This window comes from Apostichopus japonicus, chromosome 17, assembly GCF_037975245.1.
Source record: "Apostichopus japonicus isolate 1M-3 chromosome 17, ASM3797524v1, whole genome shotgun sequence".
Lineage (NCBI taxonomy): Eukaryota > Metazoa > Echinodermata > Holothuroidea > Aspidochirotida > Stichopodidae > Apostichopus > Apostichopus japonicus.
In genome coordinates this window covers 25211726-25231361 of record NC_092577.1, presented here as the reverse complement: position 1 = coordinate 25231361, position 19636 = coordinate 25211726, and the positions used below count along the sequence as shown (strand labels likewise).

Below are 19636 nucleotides of genomic sequence, written 5' to 3'. Positions count from 1 at the left end.
AAATTGGCACCCCCCAACAATTTTTGAGAATGACGACAAAAAATTGGGTTAGAGACCATCACGTCCCAAGTGGGCATTGGTCCTAAATAGGGTTAGGGGGTTGGGGAACTTCTGAATTCGTAGCCCGTTGGTTCGTCGCCAATAAATAATTCAACCTCCATTCCACCACTTGTGACTTCGTAGCCCGTTGGGTTTACTTAAAAACAAGGTTAGGGATTAGGGTTAGAGGTTAGGGAACTTCTGACTTCGTAGCACGTTAGTTCCTCGCCACCGAATTAGCACTTTCAGTTGCTTGTTGTGCTTCTTGGTCAATAAGCGAGTTGAGGGAATAGTTTATTCGCATTGCGCAATGGAGGTGAAGAGGTGAAATAAGAATACTCGCGTTGAGAAGAGAGTTGTCTGTTCGCGTACCCACGCTAACTTAATGAGTACTTACAGTACTAAACTTACTGTGTTTTTTCGCTTCGGGATGGATATTCCTACAAGTTTGAAAGAGTTTAAACTTTGGAAAGTTCACAGACTGAAGGAATTTTCAATGAAACGATAGTCTAAGATGGGTGGCCGGAAAGAAGAGTTGGTTGCTTTAGCGTATGCTGCCGTTTAGATGAACATTGCTGAAGTTAACATTGCTGAAGTTAAGTTTGCAAGCAATCATATGTCTTGAGATATTCAAACAGAGGCCCTTACATCCCCTTTTTTAGGGGTGCACTGGAACTCGGTTCAGATCGGAACCCTTCACTTTACAATGTTGGCGTTACAGCTGGAACTGTGCTTGATTCTGGCCCGGACCGGAACTTTACAAATTTATATTCATATACAAATATATATTCATATATATGTACTGTATATAAAAAGAAAGTGGAACTTTCATCCTGCGTTTAACTTTATACCTTATTTATGGTAATAATATTAGTTTTGCACCTACTTTCTATGCATGCTTCAAGAGATTTCAACCTTATTTTGAGACGTTCAAAAGAAAGGAAAGCACAAATAAACTTTCACGTGATATCATGTGCAGAAAGATGTTGAAATGAAATGATTGTGGAAAATATAGGGGAGATTGGGGCAACTGGACCACTGGGGCAATTGGACCAGTCATCAAATATCAGGTGGTCACTGCAGGCTACCGTAGTTTTCGGCATGCAGCACATCATATTATAGTATGGTAATTCGTTTCGTGTCAGCTTAAAGTATGCCAAATATTCTACATTCTCACTATTTTAGAAGTTGTTTGATACCAGGAAGTGTTCAGGACAAACAAACGTTTGTGCACTCTGGAAGGTAGAAGAAGTTGTTTTTAATTTTCTGTCGTCGTTTTCGCACATTTGGTACTAGTAGTATGATTAGGATTAACCAAATGACAGTACTGGTTAGCGTTGCGGCGTATGTGTAACAGGTGTGTACACTGTGTCGGCAATGGAATGTGTGTGCTGTAGTCTGTCATTGTTGTTGAGGGGCATGTAAAACTGGTCGACCTGCACCATGGGGGTTCGTGATATCATCCTTTATATGCACGGTGCTCAGAATAATCACATTTTTCATGAATCTATGCCTTGAATAATACATTTAGGAATTCATGAACACAATTGTTTTAGGTAGGGGTCTCTCTAAACTTCAGAATGTGGGTGTTTTTCAACGCATGTGTACGCCTGCCCTTCGGTGTATATTGGGGGTACTGTTTACAATGCGTGCACACTGCAATAGGGGGAGGCCTTCTAGAAACTGGAAATAAACCAGTTGAACGTACCACTGAAATAGGGACTAATTAACATATATGCAAATTAGGTGATCCAGTTGCACCAACAGCTTGGGGCAAGTGGACCAGTCATTCGCAGTGTATTTTTTTAACAAATCCGTTGTAATGAACATTTAGTATAGAATATTTCTTGATGCACATGGTGTGGGCTCGCTTGACCTGAGTTTCGTTTGTCAGAATGGGATGGTTCGTTAGTGCCGTTTGGCCGTGACGTTTTGTATCCCGCACGGCGGGTGACGTAAAAAGCAGATGGGTGTGTGTTGCTTCTTCTGTAACATTTAGAGTGCTGTGTTCGATTTTTCAACATGATGTGTAATGGATCTGCCAATTTTGACCATTCCCCGCTCGGACTGCCAATGCCACCTGGTACTTGATCTACGTTAGGTTCCGCTTAAGCATCGGAGTAGGGAAACAATCCAGTGCCCGACAACTGGAAAAAGAGTCGTGGGTGCTGCTAAAGAAAGCTAATAGGTGAAAAATTGAGGCAATAAACAGTATCTAACTGCACGTGTTGTTCGTCTTTCAGGATGGTCCGCCACTTTAATGCCACAAAACGGGGTCCGCAGATGAAACGGTCACGGGTATCTCTAGAGGAGTCATTACAGGCTATTCGTTCGGGAAGGTAACTCATAGAAAAGCAGCTGCCCAGTTTAGTGTGCCACGAACGACTCAGTCTAGTAAGACACTTGAAAAGGAGAAGTATAAGTAATCCAGTTGGTTTCGTTGACCTTTGGTCCGTGTCCGTTTCTTTGCACGTAAAAAGCACAATAATCCAGTCAATCGGAAGTTAGTGCTTACAACCACTGAAGAGAATCTATTGGTTGGTCATATTCTGAACATGTAATCGAGAGGATTTAGCCTCACCATAGCTAGTATTTGCCGGCTGGCCTATCATATCGTCGATATCAGTGGGAGGAAGCATACCTTCAATACTGAAAAGGAAAATGCAGGATTTGGCTGGTTTGGGCAATTCCTCATGCGCCATCCTCAACTTTCAGTTCGTAAACCAGAGGCCTTATCAGCTGCAATGCAAGGTCAACCCACATGAACAGAGCTCTGTGATGGTTTCTTCAACTTGATGGATGAAACCATCACCAAGATGGCTATTCATGCCAAACCGTCACAGATATACAATGTAGACGAGACTGGATTTTCGTTGGTGCATAAGCCCATTAAGATTGTGGGCCTCAAGGGAAAAAACGACAGCTGCATGCAAAAACGAGTTACGAGAGGGGTACACACCACTGTTTGTGCGGCAGCCAGTGCATCGGGACATTTCATTCCGCCCTTTGTTGTATTCAAGTGGAAGAATTTGTCCCAGATGGGGAATGCTTCCCCTGGTACAGCCTTTGCCTGCTTCAAGACATCGTTAAATGAACAGTGAACTATTTGAACAGTGGTTCCGGTTCTTCGTGAAGCAGGTCCCACCAGCCAGACCATTGCTGTTGCTGCTGGATGGCCATGACTCCCACATCACCCTCGGCGTTGTGGCCAAAGCAGAGCGAATTTACTTGCTGTGTCTGCCAACCCCACCAACTGGTTGCAACCCTTGGACCGTGCTGTTTGTGCCGATCAAGAGTGCATATGATGATGAGTGTGTAAGCTTTATGCGCAGGAATCCAGGACGCATCAGCCTTCCTTTGTTCCTGGTAGTGCACCATTGTGTCATGGTCGGAAACTTTAACTGTGTCCCAGACTCGGGGCTTCCGTGTCTGCTAGTCCTGACGCTGGGATTACAGAACTGGACAGGTTTACTTAAGCCGATGTCTGGCGGCATATGCACCCGTGTAGTACGGGGTACACGTGGGTGAGGCCTAGCAGGGAAGATGCCTCCAGGATTGATCGAGTGTATGCGCCCGCTAGTTTGAAATTTTCGGGTTGCGTGACACTGAACTGTCCGCTCTCTGACCATGACACCGTTGTAGCACGGTTTGTTTTGCCTTCCATTTTCCCGATCGGGCGGGGCCTATGGAAGCTAACTGTCAGATACTTGGCGAGGATGAGTTCCGCCAAGGTTTCGAAACCAGGTACAAATGATGGCAAACCTTTGAAACCGGCCTTTGCCTCTACATTCCCCAATGGTGGGATGATGCAAAGTTGCGCATCAAACGCTACGCAATTCAGTATTGCGCACGGCGTCGAAGAGACAAATTCTCGAAGCTGTGCGCGGAGGTGAAGATTGGCGACCCTTCGGCTGTCATTGCTTTGCAGACTTATTTCGATGAAAAGTACCACGGTGCCCGCGTCAGGGCCCGTGTCGAAGCGGTGGAAGCTGAGGAGCGCCCTTCACTGAAGTTTTACCAGTTCGTTAACTCATCGGCGGGTGACAGACGCGTCCCATCTGTGCGCGCTATTGATGGGACCGTGGTTAGCGAGCCTCACGGCATTGTCCGCGTATATAAAGAATATTATTCGAGTTTGTTTACGCGTGGCAATGTCGACTTGTCGGCACAGGCCGATTTATTGAGGGGAATCTCAAAAACTGTTCCCCACGATGTCAATGATATTTTTTTTGGGGGGGGGGCGCGGAATAACCACCGTTGAGCTTTGGAAAGCGCTTTCGAAGATGAAGAATGGCAAGTCCCCGGGTTGATTACTTTGCTGCCCAAGTCTGGGGACCCCTTGGATCCTCATAACAAGCGTCCGATCACCTTGTTAAATTTGTACTACAAGTTGCTGGCTAAGGCTTTGTGCAACCGCCTTGCACTTGCTATGCCGCATCTTGTGGGTGATCTCCAGACTTCTGCAGTGAAGGGTCATTGCATCCAGCAGAACTTGTGGTTGATGCGCGACTTCAGCGACTTTGTTATTGAGCGTGATCTGCCATGTGCATTGGTCTCTCTTGATCAGCAGAATGCCTTTGACATGGTGGATCGCGGTTTTTTAATGTATTGGAGACGTTTCAGTTGCACCCAAATTTTCGTAAATGGATTTGTGTTGTATCAGGAAAGTTTCGCTTCTGTTATCGTAAATGGGTTTTCTTCGGAGGATTTTAACGTAGAGAGGGAGGGGTGCCCTCTGTCCCCATTGCTTTGTCTTTAGCGAGTCCCTCTCTCGTCTTTGGAAAGGGACTGTAGACTTGTTCCATTCGTTGTGCCAGGGGGGTGCCAAAGTGAAATGCGTTTAATATGCAGATGACGTCACATGTGTTGTTGCGAGTTTGGGCTCCTTTCGTGCCCTCTCGCAGGATTTATCTATCTTTGAGAGAGCTACCGGGGCGAAGTTGAATCCTGAAAAGACAAAGGGCCTTCGTCTTGGTAGCTGGAGATACAGAGACTTACCATTCGGTGCGTCGTGGTCGGATCAGAATATCCAAATTAATGGTATATGGTTCGGCTACGATGCACCTTGTGTTGTCACCTGGAACGAGAGGGCTGAGGTATTTGAGAGCAGACTCGAAACCTTTGGCTGGCTTTCGATCTTGGGGAAAGTCACCGATATTAATCGTTTCGTTTCGCCCATCTTGTGGTACCCGGGCGCGTCGCGTCGCGTCCTGGTGCGGTTGGAGAGGGCGATTTTTTCATTCATATGGTCTGGTGGTACAGAGGTGGTCAAGTGGGCAGTATTGTACCAAAAACTGGAGAAGGGGGGACTGGGGGTGCTTCATCTGGGAATTTCACCTTTTGCTATTTAAGCAGTTGTTTGTAGCGGTAACTGACCCAAAGTTGCCTTTTTCACATTGTGTACGTTTTTGGGGCGGTTTGCACCTGCGTCGATGGGTCCCGGCGGCGTATTTTTTTTTTCCAGGACGAAAGTGGGCATCGGCCAATCAAATCCCTGGATTCCAAACATGTGACGCTTTTTCAAAAAACATGTTGTGAATCTTTTTTCCTAGTTTTGACCCCAGATTATGAACGACAATCCTTCATTTTCATAGAAACTGGATCCCTAACCCACTTTCTAAACCCTACCCCTGATTTCAAACGAATTTGTAAATTCCAGAAAAACCTGAAACCCACGTTCGTCCTGGGAAAAAAAATTACGCGTCCCGGCGCTGTTTAGCAACAGAGAACCGCATAGTAGTACTCCAAACAGGGTGGTGCGTGTCATTTGCTCCGCTCTGATTGAGTTGCCCCCTGTTGACCTGTCACAGCCGGCCCTCGTTGACAGTTCCTTGCGGGATAGGGCCTTGAATGCAATTTTTGTCCAGGGACGTCATTCTGCCGAAGTATTGCGATCGGTGCATTCAAGGCTGAATGGTTGCAGGCTCCGTGATCTTGCATGGAGAATTGCACACGGTGCCTTCGTGACCAACCTTAAAAGGTATCATTGGCGATTGGGTGATGGACTGTGCCCAAGGACCGGCTGTGACAGCTTAGAGAGTACCGCTCATGTTTTTTGGCATTGTTGCTTTGTTTTAAACTTATGGGGAGTGGTTCCAGACCTGGACCGACCGTGTAACGGGAGACCGTTCATGGTCGGTAGGACAGGGCTTTATATTATATGGGGTAGACCCTCCAGTTTGTTCGGTTGCTGTATGCATCGCAATATTTTTGTTTGCTTTATTGTGAAAAAAAAAACATGTTTGGCGGAATAGATGTGATGTGGTTTTTAGGGGGAAGGTTGCCAGTTGGCAGGCAGTCGTGGAGGCGGTGAAGTCTGACATTCGCCTTCATGTTGAAGGCGATTTTCCCCGTTTATCTGGGGCTGCCTTTTTTGGACGGTGGTGTGCTGGGGAAGGGTGTTTTGTTTCTCTGCGTGCTGGTCGTCCTTTTGTAGTTATTTTCAGTGGGTGATTGGCCGTCTCTGCAGGTCGGTGGGCGTATGTACTTTGTTTGGCTCGCTTGGAATTAATGTTTCAAATCTCAATTACATTGGTGACTGTTAATGCGTAAAATTTATCCATACAAAAATCATACCAGCAGAGATTTTTTTTTGGGGGGGGGGGAAACTTCATATTTTTAGCCTTAAGTCAACAACATGGAGTGCATTGTAATATTTGTTATATTTCAGAAAAACAAGAACATTTTACTGCTCAGGCTGCAGGGAGGGACAAATCCTGACAGAGAGGGGGCTGTGTCAGTACCTTTTATAGATACTAGTGTCACTGGTGGTAAATTCTGCTACTGTCCGTTCAGCAGTATTTCCAAAGATCATGTGCAGGACATTAGATAGGAATGTCGGAAAATTCGTAGTATTGGGGGAACCATAAACATAACACACTTGGTTACCAATTACCAAGTTGTCCAAAAGAGACCCACAGATAATCATGATAAGCCCCACGCAGATTCCCCGTGGATACATAGCAAAACTTGCTAAGTACGGGATCTCAGTTGTAGTTCTGCTAATAGCAAACATGTTAGAAAAGGCAGAAGATGATTGCTTTTAAGGACATTTCTGGAGATCTGTCTGAGTGCTTCCATAGCATGGCAATGGACCACCTCTCACTGATCGTCAGGAATGACAATTATATATCGCAAGTCGGGCAGAATATTCTTCATGTCAGTAAATCCACAAGAAAGGCAACAGAAAAAATGCGGAGTATTGCCAAAGTTTTTCAACATGCCCGTGATCTGGACAGAAAAAAATCAAACAGCAAGAGACCTTACCTTGTCCATCCATTGAAGTTTGATGTGGTCGTCAAGTGCACCAAAAAGGTGTCCGGATACGACGAACAGACTTGGCTTCGGTAGTAAAGAATGACCATATGAAGCTGCAGATGAGTAAAAGTAAAACAGCAGTTGACGACTTTATCCACTTAAGAGCAACGGAGTGAAAAGGGCGAGTAACCGCTTCAGCACACAGACAAAGTCAAGAACACAAACGGAACGCCCCAAATTGCTGCCGTTGACAGAATACTGTATGGCTTTCAACACATTCCTTACAGCGTGAGGAAGCAAAGCTGAAGGCTTCTTATGAATGTTTTACATCTCCAGAAGCATAAAAACAGTTTGCCTCTGTTACTTTGGTGTTGGTCATCTTCTATAAGCGCTTACGTCCCGAGGAGTGGAACAGCTCACTGTTAAGGACTACACCAATCAAATCTCCAGCACCATGCGCATTCATGATGAAATTCAACAATTCTTAACATTCTCGGCCGTGATGTCTGGGAAGATAAACCTGAAACTCACAATGCTATTGGTGAGGGGAAAGCGTGGACGAGGAGTTCCTATCTTAGTGACTGACTGCAGAACTGCTAGCAGAACAAAAACTCAGTGAACTCAGTGTGTATTCGTTGTATGCCGATGACGTCACTTGTATTGTGTCGGACCTCGCCTCCTTCAAGCCTATATCGAACGTTTTGGCCACCTTCCAAGAGGCTACTGGTGCCAGACTTAACAAGTCCAAGACCAAAGGGCTGCTAAACGTGGCCCCCTCTGTGTTATTACCCACCATTGTTTCGTTCAATGCTCGCGCCTGTGTGCCCGTCGGCTTGCCAAACCGCCATCTCTCCAGATGTGTGGCGGTCTGTGTGTTGTAAGTCACTAGATAGCCGTCTCCGGGACTTGGCGTTGAGGATTGCACATGGGGTCCTCATCACATAGGTGATGGGTTTGTGCTTTTTACGTGCTAAGAAAACGGACACGGACCAAAGGTCAACAGAAACAAAACCAATCCCAGTCTGTAAAACAACAAGTGAATCCCATCAATCTCTCACTAACGCAGCGTTAGACGTGACGCGAAAAGGACACGGACCCAAAGGCCAACAGAAGAAACAAGCGATTAGGTGATGGGATTTGTCAAGCCATCTGTAAAGCCATCGAGACTATGCAACACCTTTTGCTGGAGTGTCCCTTTGGTGTGGGAATGGTTTGACGCCTTCGTTATTGGTGTTGTTGGTTGCACACAGTGGGCCATTAGTAGTGATTTAGTTTTGTATGGTTTGTTGCCCCCTGTGTGCCCAACCTGGGTTAGAGATCTGCTGTTGTTGTTTGCCGCTTGTCATCAGCACATGCCGCCTAGTTTTCGATGGGGACGTCTGGAGGGCAGAGGATGTTGTCCCCCTCGTGCAAAGTGACATTAGGTTGCGCATGGAGGCCGACCATGCACGGCTTCCCGACACTGCCTTTCGTAGACTATCGGGACGGCGTTCCCCGGATGAAATTTGGAGTGAGTTAGTTGGGAGGTGTGAGGGTTGTGTGGTCTCGACAAATTGCTCCTTGAAATTTTGCTCTTTAACAATTTCCGTGTTCAGCCGCCAAAGTCCCTTCTCCACATGAAAGGACTCCGGCAGCTGCAAGCGCAAAACAAGTGCGTCATGATCAGATAAAGGACATGAAATAGACCATGGGATGATAGGCAAAATTATGCTTAGATTTTGAATTCTGTGAATATTTTTTGCGCAGGAGCTGAATTTTGGCAAGCAAGTACTTTCGAAGGTGCTGAATTCGAAAAAATGTGTTGTTTTTCTCTAAACTTGCTCAATCACAAGTTAATTGATTATTTAAAGGAGAACCCCACATGAATAGTTGAATTTATAGGCAGGAGCTGAAATTGGGCAATAGAGTACTTTTGAAGTGGCTCATTTTGAATAAGTGATTTTTTTTTCTCTGAACTTGCACAATCAAAGTTAATGAGCTCTCTAATTGGTTAATTAAAGGAGTACTCCCTATTAAAAATTGAATTTATAGGCAGGAGCTGAACATTGTCAGGTAAGTACTTTTTAAGGGGCAGATTTTGAAAAAGAGTGTTACTCACCTCCAAACTTGCTCAATCAAAGGTTAATTAGCTCCCCAATAAATTAAAGAGGAACCCCACATGAAAAATTAAATTTGTAGACAGGAGCTAAAATTTGGCAACTGATTTTTTTTGAAGGTGCTGATTTTGGAAGAAGTTGTTTTTCTCTGAACTTGCTCGATGGAAGGTTAATTAGCTTCTTAAATAATTAAAGGGGCACCCCACATAAAAAATGAATTTGTATAGCCTATATTGGTTTGATTAAAAATCATTTGCTTACATACACATCGTGCAAATTAACTCCAAAAAGTTCCTGCTATTTGTCACCCATCAACCTTTATCTATTCTGTATCTGAATCTTCCACCTGTGGGCTTACATCATCAGCAAACTCCTCATCAGTATCCGCCTTGTTGTTGCAGTTATAGCATTTGCACAAGTCTGTGCACGAAATAGAACTTTTAACACAATCACACTGCCTTGTCGTGCATTTGCTTTTTTTGCAGCTACACTGTGTAGCAGCCAACAGATCATCTGGTGCAGGTTATAGGTCTCCCCAGTGAATCGCCAGCTCGCCATTTTCTAGTTTCCAACCATGGTTAACAGGACTTGGAACATCAGGGACTTGTTGCAATGCACGTCGATGAATGGCTGATTGATAATTGGCTCTGAGAATGTGTTGATGTAGTGAGTCTTTGTTTGGGGGCATAGATGTTTCAAACTTACAGTCCATCCGAAACATGTTATATCTTGCCAGATTGACCTCTTCACACTCTTGACCATACAGCTTACATGTAAATTCCTCCAATTGGTGACATAATTCAGTTGTGACACAGAAGCTTTGGCCCAATTTCTGGAAACCAGCTTGGTATGATGTGTCTGCCATAACTAGTTTTAAAGCTTTCGACTTGCCTTTCCCAAAAAAAGCACTAACCGAGTCACACCCAGTGAAGCAATGAAGTCCAATTAAAGCCCCAGTCATTTGAGAACCTAGGTTGCTTGCTACAGCTTTAATGTCTATTGTGCGCATCTTTTCTCCTCTTCCAGTATGAAACATGATGTTAGCATCCATCTCACTGCAGACACCAGTCGCTATCACAAAGACATCTGTATCTGGGCTCCGGATGATTATATTGGTGGTTCCTGTTGATGTTGGTGGGTGCTCGGCTATATACATACAATGCAGTAGAAGTCGCGTGTCGGCTTCTTCATGGCTGCAGTTAAGCTGGTGTACAGCCTGTACCTGGAGCTCTCCTGATTTGTTTTGAAAGGAATGACACAAGTCACCATGCGCAAAGAACACTGTCACCTCTCCAAACAATTCGGCATCATATGTTGTCCACATTTGGTATATGAATTCAACTAAGGCCTCCTTGTTGTCGCCACTTGCTAAATATTTCTTCCACTGGCTTGGAATTGTTTGTCTTGGTCCAAATATCTTCACCTGTTCGACACCACCAGTTGAACGTCGACCTCTTTCTGCATTCTTGATACTTATGGCGGGGTATCGGTCAGTGACAACATGAACAGCTGTTGAGAACACACTTGTAGCCATGGTAACCACCTTCTTGAATAAATATTTAGCAAATTCTCCAAATGTCATACCAGACAACATTTTCACATTTGTCTCCTGAATGAGAGCCATAGCATCCAATACCCAAATGCTCTGTCGTGGAATTTGTGTTACAACGGGGGGAGGTTCAGTAATTGATTCAATATATTTCATCAGGCTGGCCTTGTTGGTTTTGTTGATACCCCCCTTGTCATTGGCGAGTGGAAGTGGGACTGAATTGATGCTGTGCTTGAGAATATCTTGTAAGTTAAATTCTCTATGTCGTGAGATGATAAGCAATCTTGCAAACAAATTTCTGTCTTGCTTCAAAACTACTTCCTTCCCTCCCTTGATTTTTGTCTTGGTAGTCTTGGCCATGCTGGAGAAAGACTGAAGTTTATACCGTTTCAAAGGTTTGTGGAAGTTCTTGCAGTCTCTCCTTGAAAAAATTTGATGCTGATTTTTCACCGATTAACCTTGCCCCTAATAAATGCTCCTCAACAGTTGTGGGTGCGACAGCACCGGAAGTAATATGTAGCAGTTGTTGTCCTGATTCTTCAAATGGATTAAGCATACAGTGCAAAGTGTCACACACTGCCTGGACACATTCATTGTCCCTGACAATTCGTGTAGCATCTAACTCTTTTGCATTTCTGTTTTGATTACCTTTCCCTACCATGGACTCACACTGGACCTGAATTGCCGCTCTCAAATGCTGAGAAAGAACCCATCTGTGGAAATAGGATTGACTAGTAGTATGGCCGACTACGCCTCCTTTCATCTTCGACTCCCTGTTGACTGTCTGCTCTATCGTCTGGTCTGCAGCGATTCCTGCAAAACCGTGATACTCTTGCCGCTGCACTACAAATTCACCGGCCATGAAAGCATCATAGACTCCAGGATGAGTTGAAGAGAGTTGTTGCATCTCCAGCCAATATATAGGTAAGTAACGGGAATAGTTGATATGATCATATGCAAAGAACCATGGAAGCATAGAACGAACAGTTGACAGATGAAGAGACCAATTTCCTTCCCTTGTACCACGGATGAATCTAAGAAGCAATTGCACCATGTCTATGTATGAAGACCAGAAGTTAAACGTTGGCTTAGTGGACTGACATTCTATGAATAAGGCATACTTCTCCAATAAAGCTTTATAGGCATTATTTTGCCGGAACTCTGCATGACCAGAACCAGGAAAAGACACCTGCAGTTGAAGTAACACATCTGTTGCACTTGCCTGCTCGTCATCATTTAGTGTGTTCAAGAATGCATTCCACCTCATGTGCTCCAATGCTTCACTGACAATTTTATGAGCTCTGAGACTTCTATTATAATGATGTCCAGAGAGTACACCATTCATCGACCCCTGAGCCACTACTTCCGCTTCGATAAGGATGTCACGAAGACCAGCATCAGAAAATCGTTTCCCTATACAGCAAAGAAATGCCATGCAAGTATGGAACTCTCCCAGTCGAACTACAATTCGTTTCATGAAATGTGGATTCTGCCATCTGATCTGTTGTAGTTTGCAGTATACAGCCTGATCCACTACAACAACAAGTGATTCCTGTTGTAGTATATCTGCGATTCTTACACTCTTCAACAGAATGGTGTAGATAGTACTGTTTTCTGTAGGACTTGCATCTATCACAGGTAGGTAGAATATGTTAGACTTAACAGGAACATTGTTAGATCGTAGTAGTGTGTTGTAACCTGTCCAGCTAGGTAGTAGTGATCCATTGTGATGTGGTAACCGTGATAGGTTAAATGTAACATCCAGGTTGTATGCTTCATCTTGGGCTGGATGATAGGTCTCATCCTTGATGTCAACGTCAATGCCTCCAGGGGTGGGACCTTTCTTCGTTGCACCAAAGTAAGGAGTAATATCTGAATCTGGTGGATTAATAGACCTTCTCCTTGATTTGGGAATACTATCTGGAGCCTCATGTTCCTGAATCATGGGTTGGTTTCTCTGTATTAGGATACCGTTAGTATTGTGAGTAGTTCCTTTACCGGATATGGTTTCCTCACCAAAGTCGTTATTATCCCACACTAAGGTAGTGAAACAGTCTTGTACACCATCAGGCAAAGCATCGTCTCCCCTCTTCAGTTGGCTTTCAGCTAGAGCTGTGTCATGTTCCAGCACCATTGAATGGCTAACACAGTGACCGAATCTGTTAAGCATTCCAATTAGTCGAGCTGAACCTGTCATATGACGAATAGTCATAGCTAATGATGAATGCTTTGGCAGAAGAATGCACCCTTTCTTACTTGTATACAATAAATCCTGTGCAAGGGAAAGTATACGCTGGTTATTATCTTCAGAAATGCAAACCTGGTCAGTCAACTCTGCTTCATCGGAAAAGCCTACACACCAAGTCAAGAAATTGAAAAGTGGTACTGGCACTATGTTTCTTGCTGCATCTATGGTCAGGTCATCTGCAGTTGGAGGCCATCGAGGAGCACTAGTTGTATTTTGTAGTATACTTTTAATGATCTATGAAATATAAAGTAATACAAATATAATAAGTAAATAGTAATGCCAGATATGTCTGTTATATAATGATTAGTTTTTTCTTCCATGCCCAGTATGGCCCAGCACACCCCGATACAGTGCCCGGCACCACCCGGATGTGAAAAATTTCAAAATTTACAGTAACAAAAAAGGATCGGGGCAGTGACGTGATGGTCCGGTACCAGGGTACCCGATGCAAACACTTATAATGATGTTATGCTCTAATCAAATGCGTAGGAGATGGGGGTGGTTTTAGGATCAAATGTTTAGAAAGTAGTCAGATTTGAACAGTTCGGTGGTAAAACATAGGGAGATCATGGGCTTCAACGACATTGACTATAATCAGTATCAGATAATTGGGATGGTGTGTATTATTTTACAGTTCATATTGTCGAGAAGAGCAGGGTAGATAATTATCGAGGATACTTTTTTAAGTGATCATCCTACTCCACAATCATACTATTGAAATTGCACTTTATTTTCTCCTCACGTTTACGTGCTCATTTGTGAAACCAATGACTGCAATTTGAACGAATCCCAATTGAGAAACTTGAAATGCCAAATTTGTTAATAGTTCAAAATTCTTGGGTTTACATGATAGTGAAAAGATCAATGATGGTACACCCCTGATAGTCCATCATACAGTAATCATAGATTTTTCATAATTCATAAATGCCCTTATTTATACAGTAGCATCAATTTGAAGAAGATTTTGCAGACAAATGGAAAGACAGAATAAAATTGATAGAGGGAATACAGAAGACGATCACTATACCTGTGATGCATGATACAATGTTCTCAGTCTAGTGTAGTCATCTGCTGTGGCATCTATGGTACGTGCATCCGACTCATCAGAAGTAGTAGTGCTGCATTCTGAAATGGGAGTTTGGAATTGTTCTGCTACTCTCTCAACAATGTTATCTACATTAATATCTTTGGCATAGACAATTTCACTTTCAAACCTTTTCGATGGTTTCACAAACACCAGATTATGAAACCGTGTCCTCAACTGAACCTTCAGTCGTTGTGTTGTGAAATGTGAAGCATCAAGAGCCTGTGTGTTCTTGACTATTTGACGAAACAACACATTAAGAGTCTTGAGACGGAGGATTTCCTGGCCTTTAATAAGGCGGGCTGTTACAATTGACTCTGCAAAAACTTTGAATGATGGTTCAAATTTGCTTTCCTTCTCAGCTGTTGACTTCATTTCAATGACACCACGTGTAAAGTTACGATAACATTTGTTATGGTAACGGACTCCGATTGCAACTAAATCTTTGTGTTCGATCTGCAGTAGGATCCTGTGATCACCATGGAGTCGTGCAGCTTCCAGCAAAATGTGTGCCTCTTTCCTTTCACAGGTCGTTAACTTTACTTTACTTCTAGCTCCAGTTATAGTCTTGAGATATGCATCTTTCTGACAAATCAGACACACATTCGAGAGCACATCTTTTCGTTGTTTATCATGCTGTGGAGTTTTGAAACTGGACCGCAAGACCTTTGAACCACTGCTTGATGCCTGTAAAAGTACTGAGGAGTCCCCTTCATTACCGCAATCAGACTCAATATCAGCATCTGTGTGAAAAATTAAGTAAGGTGTCTATTAGAACCAGATACCATATAGCTCACCACTTCCAACCAGAAATGACTGGAACAACAAACTCTCCCAACTTCCACTCCTCTTAAGACACTATGGGACTTAATAAATGATTGTGTTGACAGGACTTTACCTCTTGGCCTATGTTTAACTTTCCTAGCATCTGAGTATCTTTAGCCGAGGATTAACTACCAGCCTAAGCTACATGATGATTAAAACCTAAGAGTAAACTATCCCACTATGGACCATATGTACCCAAATGGGCCAACAACCACTTTCAGAAACTGTGAAATCAAACAAATGTTCAACAAGGCAAAAGGTTGGGGCTGTGATGCAAGCCCCCTCCCCACCCCCACTCATGGTAGCTCCTTGGTTTTAAGATCTTTGTGATGTATTGAAGTCAGCAGTTTGAAGTAATTTGCTACGTGTGGGCTAGTTTTGATCATTTTTCCCCCTGGGTGAGAAACTATATAAATGTTACGGTATCCTAAAACCATATGATCTCAACCGTGGAAAACGCAGCCCTGCATTCGATTTGAAAAACTTTATTATTAATTTAGTCAGACATCACAAAACATCAAGTGCTGTCACTCTGTCCTCCACTAAAAATACAATGAAAAATTCAGCTTTTTTCCATTCATGACCAATGATCGGCTGAGTATTACCCACCCCCATTGTTTCCCAGCAAGATAAAAGGGCACTGCTTCACTAGCTGTGACTCAGTCCTCCACTGAAAATATGCAGTCAACATGGAGTTACTCTCACTTAACCACTGCAGACTAGTTAGGCCTAGCTTCAAGTTTTGAGTACCATAGCATAGGTCGACCCTATGCTCCAGGCTAGCATAGTGATCGTACAAAATCCCTAATTTTATACATGGGCCTACATACCTTCATCTGTCTGCAATTTTCTTCTCTTGCTTTCTGCTGTCTGTAACCTTCGTACGTTACAAAATTTCTGGTAACACTCACGGTGATAACCAGACCCGGGTATAACATTAGGCTCCGTTTGTGTTAGGCTCAGGCCAAACTGTTGTGTAGTTCGCCTGGCAATTTCACCCACGAAACAGTCTAAGTTTTGCCACCGACTTTGGCATTCTATGAATTTCGACCAGCTCTTAATTTTGAAAGGTGTCAAACTCTGTTTAGTATTAGTTACGACGTGCATACAGCAAAATTTAGGAGACAATTCGTTCTCCGCGTGTGGCGTAGCTGCCATGGTGACTAACACATATAGACCTACTGTGCTATGCTATATGCTAGGTTGTAAATAAAATGTTACTACATGAGAGCTTCGCTGTGATTGGATTGTCGTATTCTTACATGGCATGTGATTGGACAATAGAATGTTGCTAATAATCATACATTTTATCATATTTAAACCGTTTGAGCAGATTTTAATCAAAACAACATTCAGTTTCTTGTAACATTTTTAAAACAATATATTTTAATGTATTGTTGTCGTCCTGCCCTGAAATATTCACAAAACAAGAAGATAATCCACATCATCCCATGGTCTAAAATAACCGAGCACCGAGATCGAGGAAACTTGCGCGGGGCGTAAAACCTGTCTCTGGATGAAACTGATCCATCTGGTTTCTGCAACGTACAAGCAACCACCTGGGGATTTTGGGACCTCCAAACATCCACAAGATCTCGGTGCTTGACAAACAAGCCTAGCTCAATCATGCCGGTGGTACAAGTGGGGGACTCTTTCCTCGAACGTCTATCTAAAGCAGAGTAAGGGACGCAGTTGAAGCCCCCCCCCCCCAAGGATACAATTTGCCCTACCCGGTACAAAGGATGGCAAGACCGTGAAAAAATCTTTCCTACATGCTGGCCGGTTGGGGGCATACACATTACACACCACCAACTCACCCCGCGTGAGCCTTAAGTGTATGCACACCACATCATGGTCTTTCTCCGCTTTTCTCACACAATGACAAAGTTTTGGGGACACCAAAATTAGTCCCGCAAGATGCCCCTGATCCAAAGGAGGCGTAAAGACCTCCTCCCCACTCCAAGGACCAAAGATGAACATCACTATCACAAGATATGTGGGTCTCCTGCAAAAAGACGACATCCACTTGGAGCAACTTGCAGAACTGTAAAATCCGCCGCCTTTTGGGGGTACCCCTCATCCCATTCACATTAAGGGTGACGAGGGATAAGGTGTCTGGTGTCATAATATTGCGAGGTTTTCATAATACGGGTCTTTTGAGGCCCTTTGCGGTGTTCCCCCTTTTCCTCCGAGCGAGCAGAGTTCTTATCTCCTCGTCAACTATGGTCGAGTGGACCCCCCTGTCAGGAACAGGAGGTCCACAAGCGACCACCGTGTCCGGTATAGCGGAAGCGACTGCGGGCAGGGCGGGCAGTGGCCTGTTTCGTCTCGTGAAACAAATCTGAGGACTCCTTAGCCACAACTTTTAAGGCTGTAGTGCAGTCCTCCATTGGCGAGTCGGAATCTGGGCCACTTAAAGTCTCTTGGGCCGGTTGACTCGGGGCCCGACTAATATCACCGATAGCGGGCGTAGCTACCGGCATCCTGCTCCGCATGCCACTCCGCTAGTACCATCTCTGCCGTTTTGTCCTGCTCTGCCTCAGTGGGCAGGCTGGCGGTCTCGGCAAGTTCGATGAAGGACGAGGTGGGACACGAAAGGGGCAAAGAAGCCTCCACCGGGACGCTAGTGTCGGACACTGGGGCGATGAGAGGAGCATCAGGTGTTACGATGTGTAAGGCCGGGACTGGGACCGTTCCAACCACGCCCGTAGCCACTCTCGCGGCGTATGAGCGGTCTGGGCATAAACGAGCGAGATGGCCCGTTTTCCCACACGAGTTACATACGATATCCCCGTTACACTCGACCAGGGTATGCCCAACCTGTAAACAGCGGTTACACCACTTATTCGGGCACAACCTGGCCTCATGCCCTTCCAGCCAACACCTCCAACAAGTGCGAGGCTGGCCCGGGTATGCAATGTGGGCCCTGTGCCCATTAGCCCACAAGGTAGAGGGGATATCGGACTTGAGGGATATCGTCTGGTCCCGGTCTTGACACCCTTACATTCAAGGAATTCCGGCTCCTCGTAGCCGGTTACTTTCCCAAAACGCCCCAGTGTCCGCACAACAATCTGTTCAGACATGTCCAGAGGGAGATGGAGGACTGTCACCCCCAAGGGTGTATCATATTGTCGCCACACTCATGTATATTGCTCCTCACTTTCCTGTCCATATTCGGGAAAGGGTGTTTCAGCTCTATCTTGCCAAATAGCATATATGCTATCCCGGTCTGGTATCACTTTCATAGAAATGACATTCATAGAAATAAAGGACACCCACCCCATTGTGCAATAAACTCTCTGTGCAATAAGACAAAGTACAACTTGAGGAATGCTGCAATAACTCCCAGATTCAGGATTCAACTTTATAGGAATTCTTTTCATAATAGGGCGTCCATGTTCATACAGCATGGTGCTCTAGAACCCTTGTTGTGATTTTTCAGTGTTGTGTCTAGTATTTACTATTTTGTTATGTTAATCTTAATTTTATTTCTTTTCCTATTTATAAATTTGTAATGATTTCTACTGGAAATAAAGAATTGAATTACAATAACCGCGAATTGAGACTTCACCCGCCTGACGGGACACATGTCTATGTTAACACTAACACATTGAAACGTCACCCGCCTGACGGGACATACAATCCCCAATAAAGAATAGAAGGGCAATTCCACCGCGACTCATGTTTACGCTTTTGCCAGTTTTCCGGAATACATCATTGCATCACTATAAAACTGAGCATGTAATCATGTCACGTTGTTAGTGTTGAGACATGTTGGCATAAGGGATGGAATGTCAACAAGATATTACCATTTGATTGCATGGCATTTTAATCGATGCCGAAAACCGTGTGACTGACGTTACATGAAAAGAACCGAAAAAACCACTTCTTTATTGAAAATTTCTTCTCAAAGTATGCATAAGAAAGAATGGTCGTTAATATCAAGTCATCCTTTGATGTGTGTTTGTTAAAAACATAACTTTATAGGAATTCTTTTGATGACAGGGCGTCCATGTTCATGCAGCAATGATTTTTCAGTGTTATGTCTAGTATTTGCTATTTTATATCTGCTATTTTATATCTTAATCCTAATTTTATTTATTTTCCTATTTATAAATTAAATTTGTAATGATTTATACTGGAAATAAAAACAAAATGAAATTGAATTACACTAACCACGAATAAAAACTTCACCCGCCTGACGGGACACATGTCTATGTTAGCACTAACCAAGAATTGAAACGTCACCCCCCTGACGGGACATACAATAAAGAATAGAAGGGCAATTCAACCGCGACTCACGTTACGCTTTTGCCAGTTTTCCAGAATACATCTTGGCATAACTATAAAACTGAGCATGTAACCATGTCACGTCAGTCTTGAGACATGTTGGCATAAGGGGTGGAATGTCAACTAGAGATTATCAGTTGATTTGCATGGCCTTTTAATCGATGCCGAAAACCGTGTGACTGACGTTACAAATAAAAACACCTATGCAGTCAGGTTGGCGTGTGTGTGTATGTATGTATGTATGTGTG

The 19636-nt window shown here is 44.0% G+C and overlaps 1 protein-coding gene across 1 annotated transcript; it reads right to left on the bottom strand.

Annotated features, from left to right (window-relative positions):
* Positions 1-11318: 11318 nt before the first annotated feature.
* Positions 11319-16551, bottom strand: LOC139984225 (uncharacterized). The gene is made up of 3 exons (XM_071998042.1): positions 15929-16551; positions 14217-15016; positions 11319-13423 (listed from the first exon to the last, which is right to left on the bottom strand). Exons 1-3 carry the CDS (start codon positions 16254-16256, stop codon positions 11321-11323), a joined length of 3231 nt encoding a protein of 1076 aa, XP_071854143.1. The 5' UTR covers positions 16257-16551; the 3' UTR covers positions 11319-11320.
* Between the last annotated feature and the right edge of the window lie 3085 nt (positions 16552-19636).

Excerpts from the sequence above, each read along its gene's own strand:
- LOC139984225 (XM_071998042.1), bottom strand. The coding sequence starts at position 16,256 with ATGGCAGCTACGCCACACGCGGAGAACGAATTGTCTCCTAAATTTTGC. Across the intron at positions 15,017-15,928 it reads AAAATTGCAGACAGATGAAG|ATGCTGATATTGAGTCTGAT; the intron begins GTATGTAGGCCC and ends TTTTTCACACAG. Across the intron at positions 13,424-14,216 it reads CATTGTATCATGCATCACAG|ATCATTAAAAGTATACTACA; the intron begins GTATAGTGATCG and ends TATATTTCATAG.